The sequence below is a fragment of the Beta vulgaris genome, chromosome 7 (genome assembly GCF_026745355.1).
Source record: "Beta vulgaris subsp. vulgaris cultivar EL10 chromosome 7, EL10.2, whole genome shotgun sequence".
Classification (NCBI taxonomy): domain Eukaryota; kingdom Viridiplantae; phylum Streptophyta; class Magnoliopsida; order Caryophyllales; family Amaranthaceae; genus Beta; species Beta vulgaris.
Window position 1 is genome coordinate 11,196,909 of NC_079208.1, and position 10,388 is coordinate 11,207,296.

General features: G+C 37.7%; 1 protein-coding gene across 1 annotated transcript; it reads right to left on the reverse strand.

The window, feature by feature from the left end:
* Positions 1-509: 509 nt before the first annotated feature.
* On the reverse strand, positions 510-5,225 carry LOC104898679 (proteasome subunit alpha type-1-A). Its single transcript, XM_010685784.3, has 2 exons — positions 4,735-5,225; positions 510-1,183 (listed from the first exon to the last, which is right to left on the reverse strand). The coding sequence occupies exons 1-2, from the start codon at positions 5,083-5,085 to the stop codon at positions 710-712; spliced, it is 825 nt and encodes a 274-aa protein (XP_010684086.1). The 5' UTR covers positions 5,086-5,225; the 3' UTR covers positions 510-709.
* Positions 5,226-10,388: the final 5,163 nt, after the last annotated feature.

A 10,388-nucleotide genomic window follows, 5' to 3' on the forward strand; every position in this document is an offset into this window, starting at 1 on the left:
TGAATTTTATAAAAGTTCCGTGAGAAACTTAAAACTGAACAAAATTGTAGGGGTTGTTCAGGTCATAAGTAAAAAAAAAAAAAATCGTTAAAAGCTAATTCATGTACAAGCTTTACTTGCTACTGGAATAAATGAAGGTTGACTTGTCAAAAGCGGTCAACGCAAAGGTTGATTTATTCTTGACAATTTTTCCTTTTCTATATTATATAAATCAATTCTTAGAAAAAAAAAATATGAAAAAATTATCGAGTTGCTTGCGAACTTATTGAGTCAAGGGTCTTGCTCAACTCATGCTCATTAAGATTTCAAGTCGAGTCGAGTTCGAATTGTTTGCGAGCTACTCAACTCGATTAACACCCCTAAACATAGCACCACCTAAACATAGCACCACCAAATAGTGATAGTGCATTTTAAAAACGTATAACCAAAAGAGGATGGTTAGAAGTCAAGTGTAGCTATAAGATTATAACTTTACCTACCGAATTAACTATATGATAAAACCAAACCAGTAAGAAAAAGTGGTGAATCCACATAAATCCAACCATTGACATCTCAAAACACATCATACTTCCAACATCCTACTAGTCAATGATAGAAATGAAAAGAAATGAAGATAGAACATCCAATCACATTCAGCATCCTACCAGTCCTCTCAGCAGTCCATCGCCAGAAAGGCTCGTGCAAACCCTAGAGATGATCTATACAATCTTCATTCTTCCATAGGGGCAGCACCTTGTTCTGATCCACCCTGGTCGGCAGCAGGAGCAGCTTCCTGCTCTGGTGCAGCACCTGCTTCGTCAGTGGCAGGGCCCTCTTCCTCGACTATCTCGAATGAGTTGATCAAATCCTGGACCGTCTGCTGATCCAAAACTTGGAATGGTTCCCCAACTCCTACCACGGCAACTGTGCATATGGAGCTCTTGAGCTTCTCTCCCTGCAAGGTTTCCTTTATAGCAAAGAGTGCATGTTTAATCAGTTCGTCCCGTGAAGCACCATCAAACGTCTCAAATTTGCGTTCCAAGTATGTTTTAGCAGCCTGTGAGCGTGACCCAATAGCAAAAGCCTGATACTCAAAGTAATTTCCACTTGGGCAGTTGTAGTACAGATGAGCTCCAGATTCATCCAAACCACCTACTAACAGACCAACACCATATGGCCGCTTCCACGAACGTTGTGTGCAGACCTGAAAAGATACATGAAGGTCAATTGCATAATTGAAGACACTGAAAAAGACTATCTCAAAGGTATGAAGCCCCCTGCTACAGCAATATGGGCAGAAATTTGAGATTTATGAAAACCCACTATTATTTGGCGCTGAACTACAATTACATCAGAGGCCCAAAGTTGATTATCATATCCTCGAAAAGAGAGTACATAAGAAAATTAAGCAAGCCTCCGTGCAAGCCAAAAGATTTATTTTAACTCCCAAACAACAAAAAATAAAGAACTTCCATAGCCTGGAAGAAAGCAACCAATTTCAAGAGCAAGAGAAATGAAATGTTCCCAACAACATGCAATTGTTGACATAGTTACGGTAAAGAAAGGAATAGGCACTGTGTCCAATGCAGCAAAGGATGCATCATTATAAAAAAAATACGAGAGCTCTAATAACATAGACAAGTTAGGCTAACTGGTATTATTTCAGTTAACTCCATATGATATCAGTATTTACGCCCGTCCTAGGCAGGGACTAGTACTTCAAAAGCTCTTGCTATCATACAATACAACAGTATTATAAAAGCATGCTAATCATGTTATTTCAGCCCTTTATCACATGGATAAGACATATAGCGTGTTTTGGATGAGATCATTTAGAGGGAAGGGGAGGAGGAATGAAGACTTTATTCTCTCTTATTTGGATATGGAACAAGGAAAGGGAAGAGAATTTTACCTTCCCCTTCTAATGAACTAAATCCTTCCACCTTAAGAATGACTTGATAGGAAGATGGAAGTAGACTCCTTCCCTCTCCTCACCTCCCCTTCCCTCCATAGACGCTAACCAAAAAAAATCTTGGAGAAAAACATATATCTCCTGAGTTCCATGTTCGAATTTATTAAGTCATGCCAAAATAAAGCTACATGCCCTTCAAGGGCGTGCTAAAGTATTGAACTTGATAAAGTCTCTAGAAACATTTATCAACATTCCAAGTATCATGAGGGTATGTAGATAAAGTATTGAACTTGATACTGCATGGTACAGCATCCACATGACAACATACAAGACCAGATAGAAGCTCTCCAAATGACAAGAGGGAAAATGCTCAACATGGAAAGACCCTCATTAGATGGGGACCTAGCAGTCCAACACCATATATATATATATATATATATATATATATATATTATATATATATATATATATAGAACTCTGCCTACATCGAATCAATAGATAAATTTATTAAATAATGATATCACGAATATTTTGTGCTTACGCAACTTGGGAGACATGGTTCATTCCAATATTAGAAAGATCACTACAAAGGCACAGCAAAAAAGAAGTAGCTGCCTCCTGTCCCTTCACAACCACAACACACTCTCTATAATGTCAAACAAAAAGGTAACTGGGGTACCATGAGACTGGATCAATGACTTCATAATGTCCTCCTAGCAGGACTATTAACTCAGTTTTATGACTTGGGACTTCGACACCATTAATTAAACCTTTAGATAAACACTGCAAATGTTAAAAGATGTTATCCTATGCAGTGAACAATCCTTTCCTGATCTTCCAGTTCTGCTACTACGAGTATCAAAAGCCCAGATCCAAGCAAGGACTTGCATTGACAAAAACCAGGTGATCGGCAATCTTGGAACCAGGGATAATATCATTTATTCTCCAGCCTCAAACTGTCACTAAATCAGTGGCATATTTGAAAAGAATATACACATGGATACCCATCAGGCCCTCTAAAGTGAAGTATTTTGCAATTGATCATCTCCCATCTCTATTGCTGGGGGGATGGCGGCAAAGAGGAAGTTGTTGAAGAACACAAAATTTTCTAAGTTTGGTTTAAAATGTATGATAAATGGTAAGTACATAGAAGAGACTCACCTGGAACCACGCGTTCAGAATAACTTTCCAGATGAAGCAGCAAAAACCTTATATTTATATTTAGTGGTCAAAATCATTACTATGAATCATATAATCATGGAGATTTTGACAGGCAGTGAAGTGTAAACCTACAAGCATGATACAATAGCCTCCCACCTCCCCCCCCCCCCCCTCTTAAACGTACTTCACATAGCCCTTTTGACAATTTGATCAATGTGCTTATGTTGACACATATATCCAATTTATCTCTCCGTGTCGTTTGTATCTCTCACTACCTTGAAAGAGTCAAAAGCCTTTAAACTATGGTGGTAGAGTAGTAGATTACTTTTGTGATAAATCTCCATATCCTCTCTTTAATCTGAATTATGAGTATCAGTACTGGTTATGTTACGAAATTCAGATGATGATCAGCTTGAAACTTCTATCCATCAAAGTAAATCAATCTACATTTTCTTCTTTTACTTTTTTTTTTTTGTTCAAGAGTTAAGTACAGTGTACAATGCTACAGTTCTACCCTCATTCAAATATACAAGGAAAGGGGGATAGTTGGGATGGGTAGAAATCTCTTAGTTAACCAGCTGCAGCCCCACCAATATTAATATCTATCATGAATGAGATCTTCCCAACGACTTACCTAAAAGATTGCAATCATCATTAGTTTTATCTTTAGAAAGAGAGGACACGGGTTCAGAAAGTGGGGTTGCCAATATAAGGTGTAATGACATTCCCCTCCTACAACATGATGGATGTCTTAGCCCTTGAAACCTTCAACAGCTCGGATGAATCTTCCCAAAGCTAGATCTCAAACTAAATTATTCATCTCTCTATCAAGATAAAGCCTTTGCACATCATTAAAATGAAAATCAGAGAGGAGATAAGGAAAAACCATGCCTTCAAACCAACATCAATTTCACTTTACACTAGTCAGAGGTGAAAAATCATGCCTTCAAACCAACATTGATTTCACTTTACACTAGTCAGAGGTGAAAAAGCATGCCTTCGAACCAACATTGATTTCACTTTACACTAGTCAGAGGTGAAAAAGCATGCCTTCAAACCAACATTGATTTCACTTTACACTAGTCAGAGGTGAAAAATCATGCCTTCGGACCAACATTGATTAGACTTTACACTAGTCATAGGTGAATACATTGATGCTACACATTTCTTATTCTAATAGCTAGATGAACATTAACACAAAGAATACAGAGGAAATCAGGTGGAAAAACAATAGACTCCAGAAGTCCTTGTAAGGGATTCTAGAAACAAAGGTTATTGAACACACATAATCACAAACGCATAGACATGAAAGTTATGTTTTTGTTGAGCCATATATAGAGCTCACGAGGTCAGGATTCTTCTTTATGCTGAGCTAGGGTGTAAGTTTGGGCTAAGGAAGGATGGTATCATAGCATTTTAGTGAATCAGCAATCAGGAAAGGCCTCATCCCACTGACCTTTTGGCTTTATAAGAAGTCCGTTCCCACATGAATCGCCCAACTCAAGAGAAACAACAAACTCATCCAAGGCTAGAGTAATGATTTAGAATGTAATTTTACAAAAGCTGAAATCATTGGACACAAAAAGCGGACATTTCTAAGCTAAACACAAAGTAATTCCTCAATGGAAACCCTAAACACATAATAGGATTAGAAAAGAAAGAAAAGTGAGAAGAAGGGAGACCTGGGCCTTATCAGCAAGTTGAACAACAAGGCGTCCAACAGGGAGAGAAGACTCGTAAGTGAAGGAATAGTTGATGCATTCGGATCTCATATATCTTGAGAGAACACGACCATCAGCAGTAAGACCAGCAATAGCCACACCAATATGGTCATCAACCTTGAAGATCTTACGTTGATGAGAGGAAAGTTCAGATTGGGCTTTGTTAACACAACCCAATACCACATGGGTCTTAGATCGAAGGCCAATTGCAGCAGAACCTTGCTTCACTGCTTCCATGGCGTATTCTACCTGAAACAGACGTCCAGCGGGACTCCATGTTGTTACGTCCGTATCGTACTGGTTTCTGAACATCTTCTTCCACGCACAACTTTGATTCAGAATAATCAACTCAGACTCTTAGTAATTTAGCCGAGGGGGTTTTTGAAGAGGAAGATATAGGGAACTGAGGGAAGGGGGTTTCTTTTTGGGCAAGGAAAACCAAAGTGAAAAGATTATACTATCAGACTCCTAAGGCTAAACTAATTTAAAGTGGGGACAAAAGTGTTCATTTCCACGTGTTTTCCAATATTGCAAAAAGGTTGGCTTATTTGGAATAGAGATTTAAGAATCAAGGTTGGCTTAGTTGGTTGTAGACCCTCCTTAGTCCTTTCACTATCTGAAAGCCCCACCTAATAATAAATCTGGTAAAAAGTAAGTAATTGTTAAGCAAATAAAATACATAAAGTACATTTCTAAAACATCGAAACCCAATTTGCACCTCTCATTCCCAATTTCAAACATAAAACACATAATTCAATTGTGAGCCCCAAAGATCCCCACTTTAAAACCTTAATAGTGAATATTCAACCCTAAAACTTCCAATTACGACAATTTTGACATTAATCATCCTAAATATAGGAAATCGTATGCAAGAGAATAAATTCAATATCGCTTTTATCTCAAGTCCAATCATGTAATTGTATAATTTTTTGGGGTGACAAGATTATAAGAGTATTTGTTAGAAAGTTTAGAGTATTGAAATAGGTTAGAGGGATCATAATCTTTATTAGGAAGAATTCTTCATTTATCATTTTAGCTTAGCAACGAAAAATGAAGTATTATTTCCCTTTAAAATATGATGGGTATGATAAAATGTACTACTTCCTTCGTTCCATAATATAGTGTTTATTTCATTTTAGGTGGTTCAAACTTTAAAATCTTTGACTAAATATTCTCATTAATATATACGTACAAGAAAACATACTCATGTGGAATCTTGTTAGATTCACCTCAATTTGTAGTTTCATAATATCAACTTTTTATATTTTTTATTAATAAGGAACTGAAAAATATTGAAAGTCAAAAATTCATCTTAAAGACCGTGTAAAAAAGAAACAAGCACTATATTATGAGACGGAGGGAGTATGATGTTAAAATATGATGCGTTAATATATGATGTCAAACTCCCATCCCGGATGCATGCAACTATGCAAGTCAAAGCTATGTGGCAGCATGCAGCAAAGAAGGTTGGTGTTGGCAACCATTTGTTTCTCGTTTGGACAACAATTCACAATTTGAGGCCAGCTGGGACAAACAACAATTCACATCTTATAAGTTTAAGGTTGTAAATTATAAAATTGAAGTAATTTTAGTATGCAGCAAACTTGGAGATTACTTTTCATTCCATTATACCTTATACTGTTATACATGAGTTTTTAAGTCTTAAAACGAAGTAGAGTAATATGGAACAATTCCCTTATCAACAGTAAGATTGTACTACACCTAGTATGGATGGACATGCTAAGACATGGAAGTAATGTCATCTACAGGTAAACTAACAAATACGGAAAATTAGCTACGCCTATGATGTTTCTGCTAGCAACTTTCTCAGCATCATAGGAGGCTTATAGTAGACAACTGGTAGATAGAAGTGGAAGAACATAATGTTTTCACCAACCAAACTTGTATTATCTTCTCCTTGTTAATACTTTTATCCCCACTGCGTTGTTTGCTCGTCTAGCATGTAACACTTAGACTCTTAGAGCATAAAAACGCTCTAGAGCGTACATAAAGATGACTGAGAAACATAAAACTATACTGAACACTGAAACTATACTGCTGTAGGATTTCACTGGTTGATCGTGAGCGCGGTCTTACTGTCATCACTAAGCAACAGCAAAAGTAATTGTATAGTAGACTGTAGAAGGTTGCTTCCTGAAGAAACTTAACACTCAATATTTCTCTCTTGATTCTCAGTTTTCTATTTCTTGTAACTCACTCTCTGTGTTTGTTACAACCTACAAATTATACATCATCTCTATATATATACTGGAGCTACTAAATACCTAGAGTATAAGAAAGACAAAATACATAACAGCTGTACATGACAACAAACAAAAAGGTGATCCTCTTAGGATCCCACACCTAGCATTAAAACAAAACACCTAGCAGGTGTACTGCAGACCACTACCATATACAGCAGACATATACAACAGACCACTACCATACGCAGCATTCTTTACACCCCCCCTTCAAGTTGGAGCTGCTGAGAGTAGACCTAACTTGGCAGATAGAAGATTGTGCTGCCCTTCACTGAGGGATTTGGTCATAAGGTCTGCTAACTGAAGATAGGAGGAAATGTGAAGAGTGGTGATGAAGCCAGCTTCAACATTGTCCCTTACATAGTGACAGTCAATAGTAAGTGTTTGGTTCTCTCATGAAAAACTGGGTTTTGAGCCAAGTAGTGAGCTGCTTTGTTATCACAAAACAGATCTATGGGAGTAGGTATCTCAATCTTTAATTCATCAAAAATCTCATGTATCCAAACCAATTCACTAGTGGTTTGTGACATGCATCGATATTCAGCCTCACATGAAGATTTTGATACTGTCTTTTGCTTCTTGGTTTTCCAAGAAATGAGACAATCTCCTAAGAACACACAATAACCTGTGAGTGATCTTCTGCTAAAAGCACAACTGCCCCAGTCTGAATCACAGTAACCTGTGATTTTTAGTTCTGAATTAGCTGGATAGTAAAGTCCCCAGTCTAAACTTCCTGATAAATATCTAACCACATGAAGTCCTGCTTGTAAGTGAGGCTTCCTGGGGCAAGACATATACTGGCTCAGTTGCTGCACTGAGTATGATATGTCAGGTCTTGTAAGGTTTAGGTACAACAACCTACCAACCAGTCTTCTGAACACTTCTGGATCTTCCAATAGCTCACCTTGATCAGTGGATAATTTTGTGTGCCTTTTGGAAAAGGAAATTTGGTTGGGATGCAACCTGTCATGCTAGTGTCTTGTATGATATCTGTGATGAATTTTCTTTGATTCATTAGAGTGCCATCTGCATTTCTGGACACCTCTATTCCAAGAAAATATCGAATCTCACCAAGATTCTTCATAGTGAACTGCTTGTCTAGGGTACTAATGAGGCACTTTATCCCTTCTTCATCATCTCCAGTGATCAGAAGATCATCAACATAAACTAGAACCTTCATGTCCTTCCCTTTGTGAATCTTAGAGAAGAGAGAATAGTCCCTTTTACATTGTTGAAAACCAAAAGCAATGAGACTTTTGGTTAATTCAACATTCCACTGCCTAGATGCCTGTTTTAATCCATACAAACTCTTCTTCAGCTTGCACACTTTTCCATCTACAGCCTTGTACCCCTGTGGTATCTTCATGTACACTTCCTCATCTAGGTACCCATGTAGAAAGGCATTATTAATGTCTACATGATGCAATTTCCACCCTTTAATAGTTGCTAGAGCTATCAAACTTCTCACAGTTGTGAATTTTGCAACAGGTGAGAAAGTATGTTTATAATCTTTCCCTTTTACCTGCTTGTCTCCTCTTGCCACCAATCTGGCTTTGAGTCTTTCTACCTCACCATCTGGCCTAAATTTCACTTTATAAACCCACTTTGAGTCAATGGCTTTGTGCCCTTCAGGAAGATCCACTAGATCCCATGTTTCATTTTCTTCTAAGGCCTTTAGTTCTTTCTCCATAGCTGTCTGCCACCCCTTGTCTCTTGAAGCTTCTTTATATGTGATGGGTTCTCTCACCTGCATCACACTGTTTAAAGAGCACACATATTCCTTGCTATACAAACTGTGATTTTCAAGATCTGTTCTCATGAAAGCAACAGATGAATTATCTCCTTCTTTACTGCCCTTCTTAGGAATTGCTACCACAAAGTCTTGAAGTTTTTGTGGTTGCGTCCTTATTCTTGTAGACTTTCTGACTCCAACATCATCAACATGATGTTCACTGTCTCTGTCATCTTCATCATTCCTTAGATCAGTCACCTGTCCTAATGCTTCATTTTCTGTGTCCTCTTCCCCAGTTTCATGTCTTGTATAAATATCTTCAACATCATCTCTCCCAAAATCAGTGATCACTTTGTGATCTGCCTCTCTCAAAGTCATTTCAAGACTATTCTTATCCTTGTCCAGCATAGATGGGAGAATAGTCTCATGAAAGACTACATCTCTGCTGACAAAAAATTTCTTTGTCTCTAAATCCATCAATTTATATCCCTTTTGACAATAGGGATATCCAATCAACACACTTCTTATCCCTCTTGGTGCAAACTTATCCTTTGGTTTTTTGCTTCCACTAGCATAACAAAGGCTCCCAATGACTCGCAAGTGCTCATACTTGGGCTCTTTCTTCATAAGTTGTTCATAAGGTGTCTTCCACTGCAGTACAGCAGTAGGAAGTAGATTAATGAGATGGGTTGCTGCTAAAATACACTCCCCCCAAAGGTAATCAGGCAGATTAGCATGTAACTTCATTGCTCTAGCAGTTTCTAAGAGGAACCTATGTTTCCTCTCTACTCTTCCATTCTGTTGTGGCACACCTGGCAAGCTTCTTTGGTGTAATATTCCCTTCTCTGTGAACACCTTACCACATTCAGTCTGTAAAATCTCTGTTCCATTATCACTTCTCACAGTTTTGACTGTGGTGTGAAAATGGTTTTCAACATGTATTAGGAAATTTCTCATGATTTCCTTCACCTGCTCTTTGTTGCACAATAAATGAGTCCAAGTGACTCTACTGTTGTCATCAACAATGGTTAGAAAATAAGTGGATCCTGTTATGGCCTTAGTCTTGTAAGGCCCCCACAAGTCAACATGTATTATATCAAAAATATTCTCAGCAATTGATTTACTAGGCATAAATGGCAATCTGTGGTGCTTGGCAAGAGCACAAATGTCACAAAAATAATGTTTTAAGTGTTTACAGTTGCAGAATTTAATGTGCTGCATTTTAGAAAGAGATATATGTCCTAGCCTAGCATGAAAGAGCTCTAGCTTCACATTCTCTTTTTCTTTCTTCTTCTCAGCACTAGCAACATTACAAAAATCTTCATTTCTTTTCTCTTTCTTCTCCCCAGATACTTCATTCTTCACTGCTTCACTTAGTTTATAAAGATCTTGCTCATTCATGCCATGTATCATCTCTCTTTTAGTGATAGGGTCCTGTAAATAACACCCATGTTCATCAAAAACAAAATTCATCTTGCTTCCTTGCAACAACTTGCTCACAGACAGCAAGTTATTCCTAAAATCAGGCACATATAACACATTTTGCAACCAAACCTCACTCTTCAGTCTCACATCTCCTATTTCTTTCACTATCTTCACTGTACCATCAGGGAGCCTGAGTT

Bases quoted from the DNA above. Each gene is read 5' to 3' on its own strand.
- LOC104898679 (XM_010685784.3), bottom strand. From the start codon at position 5,085: ATGTTCAGAAACCAGTACGATACGGACGTAACAACATGGAGTCCCGCT. The intron at 1,184-4,734 runs GTCTCCCTTCTT...GTATCTTTTCAG, and splicing joins AACTTGCTGATAAGGCCCAG to GTCTGCACACAACGTTCGTG.